At 40.8% G+C, this 25,763-nt stretch overlaps 1 protein-coding gene across 1 annotated transcript; it reads right to left on the bottom strand.

Annotated features, from left to right (window-relative positions):
• Positions 1 to 251: 251 nt before the first annotated feature.
• LOC131242257 (uncharacterized) lies at positions 252 to 17,323 on the bottom strand. The gene is made up of 14 exons (XM_058240784.1): positions 16,749 to 17,323; positions 16,551 to 16,643; positions 13,951 to 14,016; positions 13,486 to 13,572; positions 13,233 to 13,385; positions 12,959 to 13,119; positions 9,915 to 10,149; positions 9,663 to 9,773; positions 5,696 to 6,754; positions 4,813 to 5,079; positions 4,466 to 4,651; positions 3,050 to 4,201; positions 2,556 to 2,906; positions 252 to 1,279 (listed from the first exon to the last, which is right to left on the bottom strand). The coding sequence occupies exons 1-14, from the start codon at positions 17,160 to 17,162 to the stop codon at positions 806 to 808; spliced, it is 4,809 nt and encodes a 1,602-aa protein (XP_058096767.1). The 5' UTR covers positions 17,163 to 17,323; the 3' UTR covers positions 252 to 805.
• Positions 17,324 to 25,763: the final 8,440 nt, after the last annotated feature.

Genomic DNA, 25,763 nt, shown 5'->3' with positions numbered 1-25,763 from the left:
GTGGCCCGTTTGAATACTTTCGCTAATACATTGCCTAGCAAGCTGCAGCTCACATATAGCATGGACCGACCTGATTATTGGGCCAGGGCCTCTACACCTTGCTGGCACATGAGGTGGCATGTACATGAACTACCTTATACATGCGCAGGCTCAGTAAGCTCAACAAAACGGTATTGTAACAAGTGAGATGTTTCTTCCTATTTCCCATACCAAAAAGTATTGATTTGATTCCTTCAGCTTCATACCAGATGTCTGAGAAAGCCAAGGCCTGGCCAACCCAAGCCATGCATTAATACACGTTAGTTTCTACATCTGCAGTTCCTGCTCTCCATCAACATCAATGTGGAAATGAAAAATCAGAACTGTGGCAGAGCTCTCATACATACAGATTTGAGTTACAAATGTCCGCTCAAAACAAACAGCCGTTGTGACTGAACTATGGACCTCCATTGATCAAGATAGGCCATTGAGCTATCACATGCTGTGTAGACTAGAGACTCAAATACTCTACAGGCAATAGACTAATGGGCTGTTGCATGGTTAAAGGCATTAAACAAGGCAGATCCTACATATCAAGGTAGAACCAATTGCCGCACCTGATTGCATGTACTGTTGAGAGAAGTTGTGTATCCCAGCATCTGTTCAAGCACCTTTTACGTTGAGAAGGAGAGACAACATTTGTATGAATGAAGCCATTTTCTTGTCTTCAAAAGGGGCATCTGGCATCTAATCACGAGGGAGCACCACGTTGGATTCACATGCCAAAGCTACATCAGCGTCACTGCAGCCGGAAGATTGAATATGGTCACTCATCCGTTAGAGTCTCATCCTTTGAGCCACTGTCGTGTAAGTTGCCATTTTCAACATTCACAAGGGGTAAATCAGCGTCTCCTGTGTGGGGCTGCAAGGATGGTCTCTGATGCTCCTGCTCCTCATCTGCATCCATGGCATGAGGTAAAGCAGCATCTCCTGTAAGGGGCGGAGATGGCGGAATCTGATGCACGTTGTGCTCCACGTCTGCATCCATGTCAGGTGAGTTACTATTTTCACCATTTTCAGGTGGTAAATCAGCATTTACTGTATGGGGCTGGGAGGACGGGTTCTGATGCTCGTGCTCATCATCTGCATCCATGGCATGGGGTAAACCAGCATGTCCTGTTTGGGGCTGAGACAATAGATCCTGATGCTCATTGTGCTCCGCATCTGCATCCATGGCATGGGCTGCAGCTCTATCCGGATAAGCACAGAACTGATTATAAGCATGCCCCATTACTTGTGCCTGGCATACCAAGAAAATACAAAACATTGTGAGTTAAGGTTCTTTTTAAGGATTTCAAACAAGTAGATGATCAAAGACGTCCCATAAGCAAGGAGGTAGAAATTAGCAAGTCCTATCAGCAGGCTTCCTAAACAGTTAGTAACTCTAGACGAAGTAACATCTAGAGGACGTAGGAGAGTAACAATCATTCAATATGAATCCATGAAATATCATGAAGCAATACATTAAAAATTTTCAGGAATTGCGCTAGCCCCATATTGCACCATCGCCATACGCACTGGACCACACATGCAACCTGGCTCTGAGATGTTAATAAGGTGGTCACACACTGAAGATGTCTGTAGAAAAACAGAGCTGGTCAATTCAACAAATGGGTCACCCCATAGATCAGAACTCACCAATGCTCCTCATACACCGTACAACATGTGGCCTGTCTTGTTCAGTTGCAGAGCCTTATTTTTTTGCTATAGATCATCTGCAGGGCATGACAGAACAAGTGCAGGGAATAGGGATTGATGCCATACATGTAACACATTGGCAAAAGTGCCACGTGAAAAGTTGCATGTGTTGGGGTGCATGTGGGTCTAACAAACCTCATTTTTCTAATCCTGCGGATAAGTTCAATGGCCATTATTTCCAAAACACCTACTATCATTTGCTAACCACTCAAGGGCCTGACCTCTCTGAATAATTTCATGCATTTTCCTAATCATCTAAAGCTTGTTATAGTTTTTATCTTATAGTTTTTATCCATTCCATATCACTCCAAAAGAATCCCATAATATGAGAAAAGTTCCATCTTCAAAATTTATGTTTTCAAAATTAAAGCCCTCCCATTTGGGAACCTCAGCAAGCAAAACAGACCACTGTCAGACTCCCTGTAACGTGTTAAATGTGAGGCTCGAAGTAATAGTATGCCACAATAACAGCATAATTAGCTACACGCAGTGCGAAACATGTTCTACACAGGGCACACACAAGAATCCGGATGGCTCAAAGTTGTACACTCTTGCAGTAGCAGAGAGGATCATGAATAACAAAAGATATAAGTTGGACATTCCACTTCCATCAAGTATGCTCAACCGAGTTCAACTGACCTCACACCTTGCACATGCAGGTGAAAGTGGACCCCACATAGGGAAGTTGTAAGACTAAACAGTATGCTTCCAGACCAGAGGGCCAAACCCACAGGATATAATCGTGTATTTCCTTCGCTTCTATTAACTCGCTAACAGTAAATGGGTGATTCCTAGTAATATGAAGCCAATGAACAAACCTGGTAGAGCTGATGAAGTTTGAAGTTGACGATACCATCCATCTCTTGTGTGTCACTTACGAAATGAATCCTCCCAGTATCTCCAGTAAGACGTTCTGTATATGGAGTGGTCTCGTCTAGGTTCAAGGCAAGACGATCTGGTCTCTGAAGCAGAAGCTGGAATGTTGGTTGTAGCTCATAGCACTGTTCGAACAGAGATCGGCGGCAGAACACATACAACCCCAATCGTGCTCGAGACATGGCAACAACCAATCTTCTAACGTCGCGAAGGTGACCCACAAAACGAGTACGAACCAGAGAGAGCAAAATAAAGTCATTTTGCTGACCTTGGAATTTATCAACTGTTGTAACCTGTTCATGAGTAAAAGCATTCAAGAGTGGTCAATGATAAGGACAACAAAAGGGGCCATGATACTAACAAGCATAACAACCATGCTTCATATTCAAGTTATGACAAGCAAAACAGAAAAAGATGCAACCATTCTATGACTTGCCTTGCTAGGTGGGCCAATACCACATGACATGCACCGCCTGTTGACAACATCACGGATCAGAAGTTTCTGGCCATTGTATGTGGTCAAAATGGATATCTTACTGGCAGGGTAACCAAGCAAACGCATGTACATGTATACACTAACAATATATTCAGCCTCCCCTTCATTTTGATAGAACCAAGGCGACGGAGCACTCTCACCCCGTCCATGGTAATCAGGAACATCAACCAGCTGATATTCGTAGCAAAATCCAGCATTAGCTTTATGAAAGATAACTTCCTCGCGCACATAAGGAAGGTCACCCAGATCCCTATATCTCCAGTTGTAAAGCTTTGCTATATTTGGTCTTGCTCTACCCTGGGCATTGAGTTCAATATAAGGAATACCAAGACGAACAAACCTTGTGAAAAGGCTCTGATCCATGTGGCTATACTTTTGAAAAGCCATGTTTTTCACGACTGGTGGCAGCTGGTGATGATCACCAATCAGTATGCACCTCTTCAGCCGTGCATAACCATCTTCCTGTCTTTGAAGCAACATTGGGATGAATGTCTCTATCTCCAAAATCTGTGCACTTTCCTCCATAAGCAAATTGTCATACTTGAAGCCCAGCTGAAGAAAATCCTTTCTCTTCAGAGCAGCATGGGTGCATGTCATGGCCACAATCTTTGCCTGCTTGGTCATCAGATAATTTGCTCGATCAGCCGTTGATTTCAGCAATTCAAAGGCCCTGCACTCCTCAAGCTCTTGAAACATGGTTGTAAGATGGCGGAAGCACCCTTTTGCTGCCCGCATGTCCTTTTCAAATGACTGGCCAGTGAAAACTGGCTGAGGTGTGTTAGAGAAGAACTCCTGAAAGGGGAAGCGGTCTTTGACAAATGTTGGTTTATCTTGATTTTGTGCACAGGCAGAAAGAAATTGCTCCCAACGTGAGTAAACATGGAGCAACCAAAAGTATCCAGCAGTTTCACAAGTATAACCCACATCTTCCGGCAATTGAAGAGATCTAGCAAGTCTCTCAACTTCACTCAGCAGCTCTAATCGTCGGACAAGCATTGCATTCACACGGCCTTGTCGGCTGAAATCAAGATCCGTGTCCAGCTCTTGTTCACCTTGACCCAAGCGGAGAAGGTATCGCGCAGGGACATCCCTCTGACATAGGGTTGGTGATACACATTAGTATCTTAAAGAGAAGAATTGACCTAATGACTTGGATTATGTTAACAGCAAAGAAATTACAATATAAAGAACTAATGGAAATAAATATGGAAGAAAAAACACACACACAAGCACATACATGGCTATATTAACCATTTCCAATTCAAATGTGTACGCTCATATATACACCAAATGCAAGAAAAGGATTGTCCAATAATGACATGACATGTACAACGAATCATGCCATAAACTTGATACCTGCATTATCTTCTCGAAAAGATCATTCAGAGCCTGATTTGAATGAGTGATGATTAATGTTCTCTGAGAAGGGCAGTTATGATAAAGAACATTCAAGATCTGCACAGCGGTATCTGTCTTCCCGGTACCTGGGGGACCTACCACCATCGTCAGCCCTGGCTGAATACCCGATATGATTGCTCCTATCTGTAGGTCAGAAAGAGACAGATAAGATAATCCATGCATTGGAAAAGGTAACTAAACAAAGTTTCTAAAAATTTTATAGAGCATTACATTTTAAAAATAATAATGGATGAACGCAATCAAAATGATTCTGATAATTCCACTTATGAAAACAGCGGAGGTACCTGAGTGGGAGTAAATCTAACTGAGTTCTGCTTTGGCTGATCTTGGGGATAAGGCCCAGGATCAGGAGGAACATATGCCTCAACAATAAGCTTTTCTTTCTCAGCATTTCCATCAGCCATATTAACATCATTCGTTGTGGTTGTACTGCCGGACTTCTTATTTCCTGGGAGTGCATAAGCATTACCCTTCAGTGTCTTGGGCAATGTTATTCGGAAAGGGGGTTCTGGATTTAAATTCTCTGTGCCATCTGGGTTCGTAAAGCAAACCTATCAAAAGACGGAAAGAATAAGGTCAACCATTTTGTGCACGATAGGAACTATCAACAATTTGCCATGCGTCGTGGCAGCAAATAAGGAATTGAACCTACTATGGCAGGTTCGAGCCCATGCTTCAGTGGTAGACACAGTGCATTTCAACATTAAGGTCTCTGGTTCAAGCCCATACTTGCCTTAAAAAATTAAAAAATTAAAAAAAGAAAAACCCTACTATGGGCCTATGGCTACTAGTAATAGTGGGATTTTGAACCCTGCTCTCCACTTATGGCACGTGCATGCAAGATCCCAAGATCTAGGCTCTTCATCAAGTGGGCCCCCCCATATATGTTGCATGGCATGAAAAGTAGGCCTGTGACATCGAGTCAGCACACTGCACACCTCCATGTTGACTGCAACCTGAAGTTTTTTTTATGATCAGATTTTTTTATTTTTATTTTTTTATTGTACACGTTGAACACCTGATGATTAGAGATGCCTGATATATGGCCATGGCACATACATGGTGGAACCCACCATTGGCAATTGAGGGAGAAAAGGATTCAAAATCTTACTCCCACAGGTAGCCATCACATGCCCCTCAAATGGTTTGAAGCAGAAAGGGACCTACCTGATAATCTGAGAAACCGTCCCTCAAATGGTTTGCATCAAGAAAAGTATCTTTGAAGTCCACTTTTTCCAAAAGATCAGGCATGTTTGTCCATTGTGCAGCAGAAGGGTTTCCATACCCCAAGAATACATTATGCAGCCAGTCAGGAACAATACAAGATTCATTCATGAGGTCTCGTATGGACTCCAAAATTGCTTTGAAATTGTTTTCCTTAGGTTTTCTTCTCATCAAAATGTTGAATGTCCCATAAACATCTTCTGCACCTTTTTCTGCAATATCCGTGACATCCATGTGGTACTGTGCTGTGTCTAAGGCAACAGTCACTGTGCGCATTTCCCCCTTAGGCGGCTTCCATTCATCTCTTTTAATTCGCCCAGTGAAGTCATTCATGAGAACTCCCTCCTCATCACGTATCTCAATTACTTCACATCCGCGTACAAACTGAAGGCCAAGCCTTTCGGGTACACTCAACTTTTCAGCTTCCTCTGCACTCAGGGGCTCAAAAGAGGGGCGAATAGAAAGTAGGAATAAGACGTCATGCTCTTTAAGGGCATTCCATTCTGATCTTATATGTGCTCTATAACTGGAAATGCTGAATGTAACCTCAGCTGTAACAGATGATGGCTTTACTTCTCCAATATTTGGTTGCTTTACCTCCGCAATCCTAAATTGCTTGATTGGCACCGCCATCCTTGACCAACCCCGAAACGCAGTTTCTCCCTCATTGTTTATGTAAGCAAGAAGGTGCGGTATGGCCTCTTGAATATCCTCACGGATTTCGTATGTTGATTCAAGCCGGAAAAGATTGAAATTTCTCAACAGATAATCATGAAATGTCAAAAACTGCAGATTAAGCTTTGGGAGAGCCAGGCATCCTTCCCCAGAGTAGTTGATACTCGGTACAAGGCTTTCATCCCACATTATCTGCTCGTTTGGGTAGAGAGGAAGGGCATTTATAGCTTCCTTCTGGGACTGCCGTTTTCCAAAAAAGGAGACCGCAACCTCAATAAGAAAATCAGCCCTCTTGGCCCATGGGTCTTCATTGGATACCAATTTGAGCTGTAAGGAGAAAGTAGATGTTATCCTCACCAAGCAGAGAAGAAATCATTCTAAAATGACAACAGGTAAGTCAACAATTATCAGCCTAATCATTTGTATAGGAAGAGCATTTTTATTTCTTTTTCATTTTATGCATCTCTCTCTCTCTCTCTCTCTCTCTCTCTCTCTCTCTCTCTCAAATCATGCTAAAATGACAACAGGTAAGTCAACAATTATCAGCCTAATCATTTGTATAGGAAGAGCATTTTTATTTCTTTTTCATTTTATGCATCTCTCTCTCTCTCTCTCTCTCTCTCTCTCTCTCTCTCTCTCAAATCATGCTAAAATGACAACAGGTAAGTCAACAATTATCAGCCTAATCATTTGTATAGGAAGAGCATTTTTATTTCTTTTTCATTTTATGCATCTCTCTCTCTCTCTCTCTCTCTCTCTCTCTCTCTCTCTCACACACACACACACACACACACACACAAAGCCAATGACATGTTGATGTTTATGGTGGGAAACCACCCAAGGAGGGTCCACAAATGGACCCCACTGCTGCCTGAATAAAAATATCTTTCTTTTTTTTATGAATTCTGCCCAAGATAATGGTCCTATTGAAATGTTTCCTAAGGTAGAAACATTGAAATATTTTGAAACTGGAGGGTGATCTAAAAGTTATAATTTTCTTAAGAAGGAAAAAAAAAAAATCTTCAAAAAGAAAAAACAATAATAGTTGTCTATTGAATTGTTGGGCTATGGATCTCATCAGATAATCCATCTAATGCTCCACTTGACCTGTGGTGCCCGTAGGGTCAATCAGATGGCTCAAACAAAGGAATGATACAAATGTGTAACCCACAAGTGGAACTGGCAGCTTTTGTGGAGTTATATGAAAACCATAGCATGAGAAAAGGCTTTGTACAAATCACACAGCCCATTATTATGTATGTTAGCCTTGCAAGTATATAAAGTATTTTTTTTTCTTGTTTTCTTTTTTCTTGTTTGGATTAGGTGCTTTAGCTAATTACTTCCTCCTTTTACCACAACAAGTTCTATGATTAGTTTTGAGTCAAAATAGGCAAATTAATCATGTGGGCAACAGGGTTCCAACCCTCAGCTTCTTTAAATTCAATAGGGAGTGTATCCAAGGTTACAAAAAAGGTGATAGATATTGATGCAGGACAACTAACCACTTGCTCTAAAAGTTCGAACTAATAGGGCGTGGCGAATCAATCCCTTTATCTCATAGCCTAGGCCAAGCCCTCGGCCGAACCCCCTTCGTGGGCCCCACTTCGCATCGGTCCCACCCACTCCGAGTTTGCCCCTGCTTCACACAGGCAACCTCACTCGTGCCCGATGAGAAAATATCCTTGCATTAATCACCCCCGGTGAGGAGTCCCAAACATGAGACCTCCTACTCTGATACCACTTTTGATACAGGACAACTAACCACTTGCTCTAAAAGCTCGAACTGATATAGCGTGGCGAATCAATCCCTTTATCTCATAGCCCAAGTCAGGCCGTCAACCGAAACCCCCTCGTGGACCCACTTCACATGGGTCCCACCTCACATGGGCCACCCACCCCGAGTGTGCCACCGCTTCACACAGGTCACCCCACTCAAGCCCTATGTGAAAATACCCATGCATTAGATATGGATGGAAAGTAGTATCCACAATTCGATAGAATGAAAACTATTCTTCTTCTTTTTTTTAATTCCTGAGATTGGATACAAGCCCTAGGAGATCCTTCCAGGATGGAAACGGTTCTGCGGGATTCAATCAAGGAAAACTATTCTTCCTTGTTTCCTAAGATTGGATGCAGCCCCTAGGAGATAGACTCTCCAGAAAAATAGGGGTGACACACCTCCAGTTCCTCTCTGTTGTGAGACACCAGGTATCTTTCTTATCCTATTTCTATTTCCATTTCCCCTATATTCTTGTTGCAGCTCTAGTCCCGTGGGTGACTTAATTAAGGTGAAGAATGAGGTTCCAAAAAAAATGGTATGTACAAATTCTGTCATCTTCCAAGTTAAGGTTTCATTGTTACCCATCTATCACCACCAGCTTAACAAATTTGAAAATTCACAAATCTCATCCTTTGACTAAGATCTTGATTTAATTAAGCAAGACAATAAAATAGATGAAACAAACCCAATCCTCTCATGACTGAAAGGAGGATCTTGAGCAGCATGGTTTTTCCAGATAACTAAACATTCAAAACCTAACTGAAGCTGTGGCAAATTTGTCTTTGTGAGCCTGTTTCCATTCAATCCATAGGTCCCAAACATAAGCACTCAGAAAAAAATTTAAAGAAAAAAAACCCTAAAAAACTCAAGTTAATCCAGATGAGGTTTGATGAGAAGCTTTTAATAACAGTCAACTGTTTAACAATAATTTGGACACGTGGCTGTACGAGATCATACCTGTGAACTCATTCTTGTGATCTTTACAACTTGAACAACAAGGGAATGGGGCAAACACAGAGTATGTATAATGCAACTTATAGCTATTGACATGGCGCTTACATTTTTCAATTTCAAGTTCTTCTATTTTTTATCAAAAGAGTATACTCTTATTGAAAAAAAAAAAAAATGTTTATGAGCCCTTCAAGAGTGGGTTGAATATCTACAGAAGATAGCAAATCATTGATTACCTTAAATATACCTAAAGAGCCTACATGCTACTGCAGCACTGAATACCACAAAAGGGCACAAGCAGACATGAACAGATGTAAAAGTACAATGTACACACACTCAAGAATAAAGCAAGACTTAAACAGTCCTGCTTTTGTGTACAAACTACAAACTATGATCAATTTGCAATAAGAGTTTAGAAGACACAAATTTGAAAATTGTAGATTTCACCAGAATAGTATCAGATATGGGCATTGAGAAATGAAACTCCAATTTTTAAGTACAGACCTTATTGCAGATCAAGTCTTGTAGCTCCTCTGTAGATAATACAGCCAATTTCTTTGAGAGATCAGCACGTTTATGAATTGAACCGATGTTGACCAACGCAAGGTCTCCCAACTACAATCACCACGAATATTTTAATTTAATGATGCACATGCTAACAAATAAATAAACAACCCCAGAAAATCAATAAACAATTTCTCTAATAAACAGTAGTTGTTTTAAATGACCATCAAGTATGACCACTTACAAACGGACCTTAGGGATTTTTTTAAATACAAGTAATTGGAAAGCTTGCAGGCGAGAATAATGAGCAAGGAGCACACTGTCATCACTCATCTGCGTCCCATCAAAATCATCAATCTCGAAACCTTCATAAAACTGTAGCAGGTCCACCAGTTGTACAAAAAGCTGCCCCTTTTCATGAGTATAAAGAACACTTAAATGACATTTAGCAACAACAGCAACATCAGCCACAACAGGCTTCAAATACCTGCAAAATATCAAAGAATCAAAACATAGCCATGAGATGAAAAAAATAATAATAATAAACAGTGCCGTTGATATTCTACAGGTCTATTCTAGCATTCATTGGAGAATGTGGTCAGAGGACAAAAAGTTTGGAAAAATAAATAATCGTAAAAGGCAACAGTTGGTGATGGCCACAATAAGTTAACCTCTGAATCAAAAACAAATTGACAGGCCAGCAAGTAAAAAATAAGCTTACTAGCCAACAATGATGGCTGCTCTTATAAATGAGAAAAAGGCAGGATGAAAAGATTGACAAGATTTGCAGACCATGGAGTTCAAAAATGGAAATCATAACTCAAATCCAAACAAAAAACTTGCTTATCCTTACCTATTCGTGATTTCAACCTGCTTTAGCAACACGCTTATGCTCCGATTCACAAACATGAGCATGAAAAAGGTCGCCTTTTGTTTATTCATTACTTGACAATATAGTGGGTATTGAGTTCTTTTCCTGATTGCCTTGGATTGGAAAGGTATTTCCATCAAAAATAGAAGATCTAGAGTGTGTGGAATTACTAAAATCCCATTGTGCAGAATGGCCATTGCTGGTTTCGTGTACCATAAGAAACAAGCCCACTTGCCATTTCTAGTTTGATGGAAGAAGTCCACCCCACCCAATGTGGAATGCAATTCAGCATTTTCCAAACAGGGAATTTTTCAAAACACAGGTGAGTGCAGGGAACATTTGATCAAATACACATTATATCACTTTTATAAACTTGGCTTAACTAGAGGATAGACATACTTAATTTGCTGGAGGGTTTATACTGAGGGAAATCCTTCCTGATGCCATGGGCAATGATCATGAGGAAATGAAGGGCTTAGGGGGTATATGAAGAAAAGGCACAATAGAACCTTTAGCGAAGAGCCGTTGTTCTTGTCAAAGATAGAGGGAAGAACCAAAGCTTTAGAACGTATTGGAGAATTACTACAAAAAGGTTGCAGGGAGTAAGAATATTTGAAGGCAGATGGAAATCAGTGGCTGAGAGCAACTTATGAGTACGAAAGTGGTAATGAAGTGGCAAAGAACAACAGCTTGGTTAAAATTTTACTTGTGATGGAGCTCAATGAGCAATCCACAGCCAGAAGGTTGTTGAGTTAGAATAACAAGGGTAATAGTATAATACCAATGTGGGATCCTTGAAACAAATACAAGTTAGAGACTCGACCAAAGCTGAAGCTAGAGCACTCTCGCAATGCTGGGAGTTTTTAGGTCATCACTCATCAATATCGAGATACCTCTTCACGTTCATAAAAGGCACGTCCCCTAATGCCATGGTGTGGGCATTGAAGAGAAGCTTAGGTCAGTGGAGACCATTGCACATTGTTGAGGAGATGTGAAGCTTATAGAGTGCTACAGAGATTCAGGCTCCATTATACTGCATGAGGAAATGAGGCAGCCAACATGGCTATGGAAAGAGTTCCTATTTTATCTTTTTGTATTGAGCAAGCTCTGCCTCTTGTAGCTATATACTTTAATTTAAAGATTGAATCTTCCAATGTACTGAATGAGACAACTAAACCAGTCAAGAGCAAAGGAAAAAAGCATGTGGATTTTCTTTTTCTATACCACATCTGCTCTTGGTGTAAATGTAACTTTTTTCATATCATTCTAATAAAATCTTTATTAACTAAAAAAGAAAAAGAAAAAGAAAAAGGAGTGTACAGGGGCTTTTTATTGGAGAAAAGGATACAGGCAAATGGTTCCTAATTTTTCAAGAAAGTCAATACACCAGAACCCTTCCCCAAATCCAAATTTTGATTTTTTTTTAGAGTAAAATAAAAAGTTCAAATGTTGGATCTGGTGAAGGGTTTTCTGGCATATTGAGGATCTTGAATTTACCCCATAAGAAACATTATAAAAATAACATGAAAGTTCTAGACCAGGAATTTATTCATTTCAAGACACATACATGAGCATAAATGTGGAATTTGTTTAGTACGTGAATAAAATAATTGAAATGATAAGAAACAGAACTACCAAACTCCTACATAGATTCTGAAAACACCAGTCCCCAATAAAGCCAATAAAATGGCAAGCAAAAGCAGAGTGACAAGAGAGAGTGCATGTGAAGGCAATAACAAGACCAGAATGAACCTTGCACGCCAAATCAGTGGAACTTAAACTCAAGCATGGACAAGCAGATGATAGTCGCCACTTCCCAATAAGCAAAAAAACTACAATAGCTCAAATTTGCAGAAACTTCTTATACGGACAGTAATGAAGAAATGAAATGTCCTGTGCCACATCGAGCATGTCTAGCACATTAAGGCAAGAGTATAGGACCTATGCAAACCATGGAGGCCAAATCAGGAGAACAACTCAACAAGTATGGAGAACAAGATGACAATCACTGCCTAACAATAAGCAAAAATAGAATAGCTCAAAATGGAGAAAGTTTTATGCGAAACAATACTTGAGAAATGTCTTGTGCACGTCAAGCATGTCTAGCTTCTCACAATTGCCACCACATACATCAGCTATACATAAGAAGAGTGTGTCTTGATCTCCAAAAGAGCAGTTAACCAAATAAAAAAAATCATGCTCAAAAAATTGAAGTCAAGGAATCAGGACACAGATGGTTAACTGCATGACTCTTTTCTTCTACCAACAGTAACTTAGTAGCTTCATGCAACAGCAAACAGGCAGTTCAAACAACGTCCTAATGTACCCAGATGGAAGAAGGGCTAGACTCTCCCGAAAAGACGAAAAAAAGGAAGTGCAGGAGGATGCAATGCCAGTTAAAAAGAAAGAGATATGCTAAAAGTACCTCCTTGTAGGCAGTTGGCTTAATAGATCAATCAGGAATTCCATAAACCTCTCACAGTACAAAACACAAGCATCATCAACTTTTTCATTACCATTATAAACATCAAGTCCGGTCTTTTCATGATCACTCTGTTTTTGTAATATAACTTTGGAACTTAGTATCTGGAAAATAAGGTCCACAGTAAGTAATCATCTCAGCAAAAACTCTTAGTAATATTCACAGGTTCCTATGATGCCAAAGCAGTAGTACTAGTTAAATGAACTATAGAATGTACCTCTAGAAACTCTTCAATTAGATTTCTTAAGAACTTCACTTCAAGCATGTTCGAGGGGTCAAAGGGCAACCCTCCTTTCATAGCTTCCTTTGCTTCCTTTGTATTCATTCTTTTCCACTTCTTGATTAGATGTGGATTAAGGCATAGCTCCATCTGCAGATGACAAAAGAAAAACCCGATGATACCATGGAGTGAACCTGCAAAAGTGCAGATAAATTGCAACTCTTCAAAAAATGAAGAATTTAGATTTTACCTGAAATTTACCAAATGAAAGACTATGCCACAACTGCAAGCTGACCAACTTCAAGACGGTCTGACTTACAAGCTCATCTTCCAAACTCTGCCACACATCATACAGAGAGTATAAGTTACAAAATGCTTGAACATAAATACCGCTTTAAAGTTGCAGACGAATACAATCTTCAATGGTAACATCATAGAAACTCAAATTTACTTACCCACCAACTACTGGTTTTCCTAGCAAAAACTGTAAGGAAATTTTAAATAATATATTAAAAGAAATGATACATTGCGAGGAATTTACTAATAATTTCTCCGGCTTATAACCAGGAGAGCTTAAACAGGTCGTATAGAAAAGGGAGATGGGTAGCTAAACACTCAGTAATTTCTGACAGAGAGATGACACTATACAAATTAATAACTCCAAGAACTTGATACTTTATTGATACAGCATATACAAAAGAGAATATCTGCATACCTGAAAAGCATTGATCATGAAAAGCAAGTAGTTGGTCTTCTCCGCTATAGTTAAGCTTCTTGCATGCTGCCACAAATGGAAGAAAAAAGCTATAACAAGAGCCGCACTAATACTGAGTGAAAAACATATATATGTTACCATTAGGTGGTTAGGTAAAGCACATGCAGCCAGGACCAAGGAAAAATATAGAAGAGAGTGGTCTACAAGCTTGAAATGACAGTGTCGCAATGAATGAGTGTAGCTGACATGATGGATGAGTGTAGCTGAAATAACAGTGTCCGGATGAATGAGTGGCATGACAAGGATAGAATTAGAAATGAATGCATTCATGGGGAATTAGGAGTAGCACCAATAAGTAATAAGATGAGGAAAGTAGATTTAGATGGTTTGGCCATGTGCCAAGAACTGCATCGGTTAGGAGGAATGAATTGGTTCAAGTTGAAGGCTCTAAAAGAGAAAGGGGAAGGCCCCAAGGGACTTGGGCGGAGGTAAGAGAAGACTTCATGGCCTACGATTTAAGGATATGGCCCTTAATAGAGTGGAATGGCAGAAAACGATTCATGTAGCTAACCCCAATCAGTGTTTCAAATAGTGCCAGTTGCGTAGCGGTAGTGTACATAGTGTACGCTGCAATGTATTTTTTTATTACTTTTTTCACATTTTCTTTGTATCTAATGTTGAGGAATGTGACACCTGTACTGTACTTGGTACTTTTAACCTATGGAATTTTTATTTCTTTTCATAACTATGACTTGTGGTTTCAATTAGACATTATTAATTAAAGTGGTTTGCTTAGAAAGTTGTTGATGTGATAATTATTTGATTTAGTTTATATATGTGGATTGGCTTTTGATAAATCATAACTAATAACTTGTTTGAACATGCTTGTAATTGATAAAATGAATCATCTTTTAGGCATTTTTATTTTTATTTTTCCATTTTTTCCACTATTTCTTATATTTGTCCTATTTTTAAATTAAAAAATAGAAGTATCGTGTAGCTTACGCTATACGCTACATATTTGCGCTACCCGCTATAGAGAGCTAAGTGCTACGCATCGCGCTACCACTATTTAAAACACTGACCCCAATTAGTGGGGTTAAGACCTAGATGATGATGATAAGTGGTCTAAAAGCTAATAATCAAACAGATGAGCATGAAATGGATGAACAGTGGCATGCAAGTACGCAATGGTGCCACTATCCAATGAACTTGTGTCAGCAATCATTTTGTTCACAATGCCATGAATTTGCAGCCATTTAATAAATGGCAGCAACGAAATGACTGTACAGTATCATATATGCATGTCAATTCAAAGAATCCAAATTATGGGACCCATTGTCAATAGAGGATAGCCATATCATGCTGACCAAACAATCTTATCCATCTCAGTCAGCACATAGAGTTTGGACTGCTGATTTTTTTTCTACCAACCATTGATGGCAACAGTGCCACTAATAAATCAACAAGGAAGTATCTATAATTGCTTTAAGCACATGTACATGAAAGGGGAAAAAAACTGCCAAAATTTCATGAGAATTGGCCTCAAGCCATTCCTAGTGTATGTTACTTCTTAACAGTTCATGTTTTTCCAATGCTACAACTCACAATCATCAGCATACATCACCTTTTTTTTTTACACATGCACTCACACCCCATGCATCACCTCAGGGGGCCCAGTTGCAGAGATTGTCCAGTAATCAGAACCATCCTTCCTCTCATCACTACTTTGAATGGTCATAATCCAACAATCACAGGGGAAGGATGATTCTGACCATTGATTTGCCCAGTTGCATGTGAGGCATTGAAAAGCTTTCCAACACTCCACATCAAGCTATAGGTATCAATAATCAGAATCACCCATTCAGCATAAGTTTCTTTTTTATGGACATTCATAAGTTTCTTACTGTTGCCTGTCTAGGTATCTTCTGGAATATGGACAGTTTTGATCATCAGAACATCTTTAAATGTTGTCCCCAATGGGAGGCGTGTGCCAATGGTCCTTAGTTACAAGTCTCAACATAGCAGAACAAACTCTTTCTTAAAGATAACAGGGGCCAATCTCCATACCTTCTTCGGCAATAGTTCTTATAAGAGAAACTAATCCAATTAGGGCAATGTTCACCAAGCCATGCTTAACATCTTAGAGAGATTTGTTGGGCCCACTAGGGTGTAGAACCATGCCCATACGAACTCAAGCATGTATGCAAATATGGCACACATACGTGAGATCTGAGCTTTCCGCCAGGTGAGCCACGCTGTTTAGATCTTCTGGCACAGAAATCAGACTGTTCACAACTCAGGTGGGCCTCACGTACAAATGGATGCTAGAAACAAAGAATTTTTTTGTCCATATATATGTTCCATGCACTGTGGCATGCCTCAGCAGTTAAACAGCCTCAATTTTGAGCCAGAAGATCTGATCAGTGCAGCCCACCTGATTAAAACCTGGGGCATTAGCATCACAAAACATTTGTGTGTGCAAATGTGAGCATACTTAGCAAAACCCCAACTTACAAGTATTTAAAAAAATGAAATTATATTTATCCAATTAACACAGAAAGCAACAACATCTTTAGATGACAGAATACGATTCGAACCTGCTCCTTCAGCCGGAGAACCCTTCCCAAGAACCCCTTGAAAACATCCTTCCTATCATAGAAGCAAATCCATGCCGCAACATTCTCTCGAAACTGCAATTACGATCAACCCAAAACCTCACATTTACCATTTCTCCCTTAAAAAAAATAAAATAAAATATTTCGAGAATTAAATTATCCCAAAAGCCACAGAAATACCTTCTCGTTGATCATGAGGATCATGGACATGACATGCTCGAACGTGGCCGTATCCGAATCGAAATTCGGCCAGAGGTAGTTCTCCAGGTACTGGCTCACCTCCAGGATCATGACCCGTTGCAGCGGGACAGTCTTCTGCCCGGTGGTGACGAGGAGCTCGGTGTCATAGATCTCCTTCACGAGATTTGGATCAAACGGCTTGAGATCGGTGCCGGTCTTGGCCCAGTTGGCGGTAGCGATCTTCGTCAGACGGTCGTGTTGGATCTCGACGAGGGTGATGGAGTTGGAGAGGTTGGTGCCGGGACGCTGATCCGCGGGCTTACCGAGGCCGTCGGCGCCCGCCAATTCCACGGGGTATTCTGCGACGCGGTGGCGCTTGAAATCGTAGACGCCCACTCCGTACACCTTCGTCATCTTTCCTTCTATGGCTTGAAGGGTTGTATTAGAGAGAAATTGAGAGAGATGTAGAGGAGGCTGAGAGATTTGAAGAGAGAGGGTTTCAGGTATTTTCTTACCTTGAAGGGGAGAGATTTTGAGCGGGATTTTGGAGAAGAAACCTCCGATAAACCCTAGCGAAGTCTAGTAAGGCGGTGGTGCAACCGGGACGCGAACCGCGTCCTACTCCCGCCCGTCTTTAGGCCCGAACGGGCTGTTCTATTGGCAGTCCCACTGTAATGTATCTATTTATCCACGCCGTCCATTCTTTTTCTCCCAATCATTTTAAGGTACATGCACACAAACGAAGCAGATCCAACGCTTAAGAGTACCGCACCAAATACTACCGTCCATCCTTTTTCTCCCAATCATTAAATGCAAGAGTCATCTGTAACGTAGTTTATTTAGCGTTAGATTTACATCATTTTTTTTTTCTTTTCATATGGTAAGATGATCTTTAAAACATGATGGACAGCATCATCGTTCGTTGCTAAAGGAAGTGTAGGACACGGGTGCCGGTTTACTGCAAGAGCCTTTGAGCATTTCCGGCTAACTTAAGGTTGATTCCACCCTGATGTTTGTGAAAAATTTATATTATACTCACGTTGATGTGGGACTAAAAGTTACTAGGATATAAGATTTAAGTGGGCCACGGTAAAAGGAAAAGGTGGGTTGGAAAATTCTCACGGTCAGAAATTCTTTTGATAAACAGTTATGTATATATATGCCATCCACACAGCCATACCCGTTCCCTTTGAGAATAACTGAAACCATAAATGTTAGACTGATTGAAAAACTTCCGTGGCATGTGGATATTTTAACTGTGGACGTTCGATCCTAAACATTCCCATCCACTTGAGTAATGGATGTCGGGTGTGAATGGCATAAATGAACAGATACATTACGGTGGGCCCACGTACAGAAATACCCGTAGGTGGCTAGATACGGATGGACGAGCTACTGTCAGGTTAAGTTGGGAGACTCGCTACTGCAGTGACGTCACCTAGTTCTATGAGCCACCGTATGTATGTTTTGTATCCACATTGTTCATTAATCCTGAGAGATCATATTAGGGCATGATCTATAGAACGAGGTTGAAGTGGACCCACCACAGAAAACAGTAGAGAGAGTAACGCCCACCTTTAAAAACTTCCAGAGGTCACAAAAGTTTTCTATCAAGCTGATATTTGTGTTTTCCCTTCTTTCATGAATAGGTTGGATCTCAAATAAACATGGTGGTGGACATGGGGAAGATTTCAATGGTGGACATCACTCTTCCCACTGTTTTTTATGGTGGGGTCAACTCCAGATTTGGATCCACCTCATTCTTTATATCATAGCCTAAAATGATATCTCCAAATGGATGAACGGTGTGGATACAAAACATACATAATGGTGGGCCTACCGAACTTGGTGATGTCACTTCATAGCGAGTCTCGCTAGCTAATCCGCGTCCGATACGGGCGGGCGTAGGACGCAATCCGCGTACGTGTAACTTTCATCACATCCGACCGGTTGGACAATAAGTTACCGTCCAACCAGCAGATAAAATTAATTAATTCATTTGCGTTAGACATCCAAACCGTCCAATACATTGGCCGCTGAGGATTACCTACTGAAGAAATATCACTGTCCAGTCATCAACCAGGCCATACTTGTATTTGTTATTAATTATCAGCAGCTATACATTGTTTTCTATGATGTGGTCCACTCTACGAGTGGATCGGGCTGATTTTTTGCACAAATTAACTCTCGCTATGGGGCAAACCTATAGGTTGAAAGTTATCCATCAATGGATGATAACTTATAATCAAACCATGTCAACATTTCCAAGGGATCGCCCAAGTGTCAGTGTGGCTGTCGTACAATATTTCACCACGTGGCTATGCATGATGTAGTAATCATATATATATATATAGGTTTAGAGGTAACGGACGGTTAGATTTTCACTGGAATGCTTTAAAAAACAGCATTTGCATATTAAGTATTAAAGAAGAAATTTTATTCAATTTCAATGGGAACAATTTTGCTTGCTTAAAAGCAATAAGATCAACGGTCTGGAATAAGTAGTCATTGGTGCAAATGGAAAACAACTGTGCTTGGTTAAAAACGATAAGATCAACGGTCTAGAATAAGCAGCCATGGGATATGTTGCTACGGGTCTATTTTTCAAATTTACTGTCACTTTATTTTGTCGAGAGGATCAGTTCCAATGATTTAAAAGAAAAGGATTGAAGGACTGACGAATAGATTTTCACACAAGTTCACACACACGAGATGCAACGCAAGAGCTGGAATTTGATAAAAAGGATTTTGAAAGCATGCTGTGATATTGAAGAGAGTACATGTTGAAATTGAACCATACGACGCGACTCTTTGTAGATGGTCCATGAAATATCCATCTGATGGGCCTTGTATAACCGATTATGGAACCGGAGCATGGGCTTTGGATCTTTTTAGATTGACCCAAGCCCAAGTCTAAGCCAATTTATAATTTTCGCAAACCAGACCTGGCTCGGAATTTCTGGTCAGTTAATAACTGGCCAGGAACTAGGTTCAGGTAGACCGTGAAATGGGATGGGCCCGGACCTAACTGTTCAGGCTGTGTTCGCAACATTAATTTTGGTGGGCCCAGGCTCGGACCATTGTCAGCCTTAGGTCCGGGCTTGATTTCAGGTCCAATTAAGCAAGGGATGTGGTTGGCCGACCCCTGACAAGCCCAAATTGCTACCTGCAAACCACGTGTAATGAATTTTTCCTGTTGAATGTGCTCTTATGCACGTTCCCTTGATTTTCCATTAGCATGATTTCGGTGGGTCCCTTCATGGATAGCATTATACGGTCAGATCGACTTTTGCACCATAGACAGACGGTTCTGATGGATATCCGGTCACCATCCACATGCACCTTCAGATCAGCGTGTGTTAGGGTTCTTTTTCGTATGAGGAGAGGTTGAATAGACGAGGCATGGCACACGTAGTAAAGATCCCAGCCATTCATCAGGTAGAATATATATGTAGTGAACACGTCCTCCCAGCTCAGAAATCATGCAAGTCCACGGATCGGGTGGACAACACATGTAGGTTGTCAGTTCCTTGAACCGCCTATTTTTTGTGCATGCATGTCCCACCTGATTGCTATAGGGAAGATACATGGTGGGACCGACCTAATGGTTCCATCCCCTTTGATGAACAATGTTGTTGATGCCTTCGACCAGTGAGTAATAGATTACTCGATGCCATCGAGAAAGGTCGTGATGGCATTGGAAAAATATATATTAGTTGTTGGAATGTTTTAGTGTTGTTACTCAATGTTATTGAAGGTGTTTGATATTATTAACATATTGTTGATACTATCAAAAGTCTTATCAAGCACATATGTGTAATTGTAAAAGTGCGGATTTTGTTTCTTTGTTTGATTGTGATAATATATGATATTATATATATATCAGGTATAATCAGAATTTAAAAAGGAGTAAAGGAATTCTAGAATTTTCTAATTTGTTCCTAGGGTTTCAAAGGCATAGCTTGAGCTGAAGTGGATTCGAGACTTATTTGAATAAGTAGTGTTCTATCTTTTGTAATTTTTGCTTTTATAGTGTATATCAGTTGTTTTGTTCTATAACTTTTTTTCAAAAGAATTTTTTCACATGAAATTCAAATTGTTTATATTTGGACTTGATTGTACTGTTGACAGTACTTTGCTTGATTTGTCTCCGTGTGCTCGTGTAGTTCCCCACCAAACAACACAACATAGGTTTAATATCCATAGTGCATAGAGTATATTTGGTAAGTGGTGTGTCCTAAAAAGTTAGTGAGTAATGCACTTCTGGCATTGGTAACAAAAGTGGACCACCTTTTGGATGACCCATGGCCCTTAAACTGCACCAATTCGAAGTTCAAAACCATCATTTTCCAAATTTGGATGGTTGAAAAAAAAAAAAAAAAGGTTCATAAATCAAATGGTTGAGAACAACCAATCACCGAAACTAGAGAGAGAGTCGTTTGGTGCAAGTAGTACTGATAGTGGGCCCCGGTTCAGCCCGGATCCTGAGCGATGTGGTCTGAAGACCGAAATTGAGCTGGTAGAACAGTCAGTAGGCCCCACCTGTGAATCTTCAGGCCCATTAACTGATTAGAGTGGGCTCCACTTGGGGACAGCTAGTGGAATAATTGGACTGCCCTGCCTAGCCTGATGTATTTAATACAATAAAGTTTAGTATATGGCGGAAATGGACCAGGTAGCCTCACACATGTGGGAAACCTCACACTGTAGAGTCAGGGCCTGGGCCGTGAACGTGTCCCTGGCCAGCATTTCTTTCTTGGCGGCCAACCACTTATCTAGAGCATCTGTGCACTGATAAGACGAGTTGGCACAAAAATCAGGCTATTTTGCTAATCACGGCTAGCCTTGGCCTGGCCTGGCCCAATGGGTCCAACACCTTTCAAGTTTCATTAAGGCCTGGGCCAGGCTCAGGGCTCAGCCAAGGGATGCAAATGAGTCAGGTTGATCCAATTAGTTATTGGATTGGACCCAACAACTAGTGGGTCTAAGTCCAAAGTTTGACATGAATTGCTAAATGTGCTGAGTCTGTGTCCTCTCAAAATTAATAAGATGCAACTACACATGGACCACCCATTTTTTTTTATATAGGTCCAATTTTGGTTACACTAGAATGGAACCACCCGAATTGCTAAATCTGCTGAGTCTAGGTCCACTCAAAATGGATAAGATGCAACTTGACTTGGACCACCCATTTATTTATTTATTTATTTTTTATTTTAAATATGAGTCCAATTTTGGTAATACTAGAATGGACCCCACCTAGACTTCAGAAAATCTCGGTGATTCATGTGCAAGTGGGTTTTTGTTTTATTTTGGGCTATAGGATAGCAATGGTTCCCCACATTTTTCAAAAGCATGGTACTTATCCACCACTCATTACAATCTGGACATTGCAAATTGTGGGCCCTACTTAGAGAATATATAAAAAATCACACTAACTGCCTAACTATTTCGATTTTATTTGTTGAATATAGACTGTTGGCTATGGTGCAAAATTTCACGTTGTAAGTTGGAACTGAAGACCGTCATCCGTCCCACATGCCTAGGTGTCGACAGAAGGACCCTTGCTTTTAGACAAGGTCAATCTTTCTTAAGACCGCCCATTTATGATTTCTTAAATCCACGGTCTGATGGTTACGATAGTCAGATTGGTATGAATTTTGGGGCAAAGGTCATTTCATGAGTCCCCTTGATTAACGGTGTTGATCTTCTACACATGTTGATATTGGGATGTAAAATTTGGATTTAATATTAGGCACTTAACTCTCACATGATTTATTTATTTATTTTATTTTATTTTATTTTATTTTATTTTATTTTTTGACACTGGGCATTCCTAGTGGGCCCTGGGTTAAACGTCTGGATCACATGAACGTGAGCCATGTGGATGGTCAATTGTCCAAAATCAGCAGGCCTGATCAGACCGTTAAGATCTCATGTTCATGTGCCTTGTACAGGTCTGGCGATCACTAGTGGGCCATGTACACGTGTGCATAAGATGTTAACTCGAGGCCACACGTGTGATCGAGTGAACGAGAGCCTTTATTCGAATTCCGTGTGTAATTATGATAGTGGGTGCGCCACAATTTACTAGACTCAATGTTTGATTGAATAGCTAGCATCTTCCATGTTGAGTTAGACTAATTAGAGACATGACGCAAGATCCAGTTATCTTATTAACCATTGGTTATGATCAACAATCAAGTGAATTGTGAAAGAGCAGGAGTTCGTACTTCTGAATGGATTCTTTTTACCTTGTGTGTAAGGATTTGTTCTTTCAGTATGATAACTACCTAGTTCAACAGCAAAAGTAATAGAGAAAGAAGATAAAGTCGAAAATATTCTCTAGGGACTACAATATATTCGTTGCTCAATCACAAATTGAGTTTTGTAGAGGGAGGGTCATGATGTGTGGGATTGTTATTTGTTTGTTGCTCAATTGGAAATCGGGCTCGTGGTGAAACAATCGATGGAGAGCGGATCTTCGACAGCTTATTTGTTACTCGATTGGAACCAAACTTCATAAAAAGATAGCTGGTGAGGTGACAGCTTATTCATGATTTTGGCTAGAACCAAGCACATCGCAAGATGATCGTGATTCAACTAATTTATTCATCATCTGGTGTGGACCAAACTTTATGGCGAGGTGGCTAATGGAATCACCTATTACATAGCAAGAAAGCTTTGTAGCCTTCCTCTCAAAACTGAGTGATACACCTTACGATCCAGTAGAATACCATAGATGAATGGTGGATAAATAAACTAATACTTAAAACTAACTAGGGGGCAATGCAATGTGATGAGCAACGATTGGGCTAAAACTAAGTTTGGTTGTAATGGCGTGAGGTCGAAAACTCTTCGTAGAGTGTGCATATGGGGTTTTTTGAAGCAATGGTATTGCATGGTCTTCAGTATAGTGAAGAATTTGAATAAGTAACCTATCAAGTGCAGCTACGTGTATAAGAGATACTATTTTATGCATTAGCTGAAGTCCCTACGTCTCTAACTCCTAAATCATTCAGATTTGACATACGTAGAGAGTTATTTTTGATAAGGCTCTAACATTTAATGCTAGATATAAATATTTGTTTTAATAAATCTCTTATTTTTTGTACCGAGTATTTTTAATAGAATTCTAGCATTTAATGCTTTTTTTTTTTTTTTGAATGTATGTTTCTTAACTTCTCTTGAAGTTGATCTACATCATATATAACATGTCTATCATGTAGCGCCTTCTAAATCGTTTCTTCAAGTATGTTGGACCAAATGTATACAATATTCTCAACACACAAGTAGAAATCCATCCATCATCTAGCGCATAACACGAACGCATGGCACAACATTTCATTAGTCTTCCCGACAAAAGAGGATATAAACGGACCTCACCGTGAAGACAGCATGAAGCAAAAATCAGGTCAAGTCCACTCATCGGGTAGGCCACAAATGTAGGTAGAGCGTGGACCATCGGCCAGCAATTGGCAACCGTCCATTGCTTTGGTGCAGCGGCAGATTGCCTGATGAGATGGCTAGCCTGGTTGACTCACCGAATATCATCCCACAGGGCCAACTTATGAAGAGCTCAGATGTCCAACACGTGCAAGATTGGCAAGTGTGCTGCTTGTAACCCGTGCATGTGGAGGGCGGTCTCATGTCTGTGCACGTATTGGGCCCACTCATGTATGGTGCTGGTGTCGTTGATCAGCGGTGAGAGCTCAAAGACGCGGATTGGGTACTGCCTGCCCCCGTCCGTTTTTTTTCGTTTTTATTTTTTACACGCACACACCACCACACACTCACGCCGTGGTGGGATTTCACCGCCTATGGGTGCTCGAACCCTCTGCCAAGTATTGAAACTCCCGAGAGTCTACCACTGGAGTAAGAGCAAGGACCCACCCCCGTCCTTAGCAAAGAAAGAACAGGGGCTCTGAGAGACCACCATGTTGTATGGGTTTTATCCACACCGACCATCCATTTTTTCATATCATTTTAGGGTCCAAGCCAAAAAAAAGAAAAAAAGAGGCAGGTCCAAGGCTCAAGTGGGCCACAACACAGGAAGCAGTAGCAATAATGACACCCACAGTTGAAACCTTCCTAGGCCCCACTGTGATGGTTAATTGTCATCCAACCTTTTCATAATGGTAACAAAGACCTGGATGAAGGGAAAACACAAATATCAGCTTGATACAAAACTTCTGTAGCCCCCAAAAGATTTCAACGGTAGGAATTTAATAACCACTGTGTGGTCTGGTTGAGCCTTGGAACTACCTCATTTTTCAACTTCAACCCTAAAATGACATGGCAAAATGGATGTGCATTGTGGATAAAACCCATACAAAACGGTGGCCCCTCTGGACCCTGTTCTAGCTCGGGACAGGCAAGGGTGGTACCCAATCCGCATCCTTCTCTTAACCAAAAAAAAAAAAAAAAAAAGAGTGGACCCACAAGCGATATTTTGAGCCGTGGATGAACTTGACGAGAGTCTGACGGGCCCAGCCCATGGGACGGCAAACTAAGCTGAGATTGACCCTGGGTGCAATGTGGAGATGGACCCCATCAGCCTCAAGAACAAGCCCAGGCCTACTCAGAGCCTGAAACTGCCCATTTGATGAAGCCTACAAATTGGGGACAATCACTAACCAATCATCAGGTGCACATTTGCTTTTCAGGCCTATTTCTAAACCAATGGCTTGAAATATGCAGCAGCCCAACCGAACCTGGGTGGCTGGGCCCAACAGCCCAAAGGCTAACCCAGCAGTACTGCTTACTGTCTTATCCATGTCTTCGATTATGATGCATTTGGTTGTACCCAATATCATGAAACTTCACCATATTTGGTGCAACAAAACGCACCTGTGGCAGCCCTAAGCTGTGTTGGGCCTATCATAATGTATGTCTATGTCCGTCCATCCGCTTCACCCCCTCATTTTAGGACATGATCCCATACATTAGATGGATTCGAAGCTCAGGTGAAGCACACCACATGTGGATAAAGGCACCGAGTGTTGAAGCCTTCCT

Source organism: Magnolia sinica, chromosome 4, assembly GCF_029962835.1.
Source record: "Magnolia sinica isolate HGM2019 chromosome 4, MsV1, whole genome shotgun sequence".
NCBI classification, from domain to species: domain Eukaryota; kingdom Viridiplantae; phylum Streptophyta; class Magnoliopsida; order Magnoliales; family Magnoliaceae; genus Magnolia; species Magnolia sinica.
Note: the sequence above shows the minus strand (reverse complement) of the source record. Positions and strands in the feature narration are given on the sequence as shown.

Coding starts and splice junctions, on each gene's coding strand:
- LOC131242257 (XM_058240784.1), bottom strand. CDS start 17,162: ATGACGAAGGTGTACGGAGTGGGCGTCTACGATTTCAAGCGCCACCGC. Junction 13,120..13,232: donor TAATTGAAGAGTTTCTAGAG/GTACATTCTATA, acceptor CTTATTTTCCAG/ATACTAAGTTCCAAAGTTAT. Junction 9,774..9,914: donor TATTTAAAAAAATCCCTAAG/GTCCGTTTGTAA, acceptor TGGTGATTGTAG/TTGGGAGACCTTGCGTTGGT.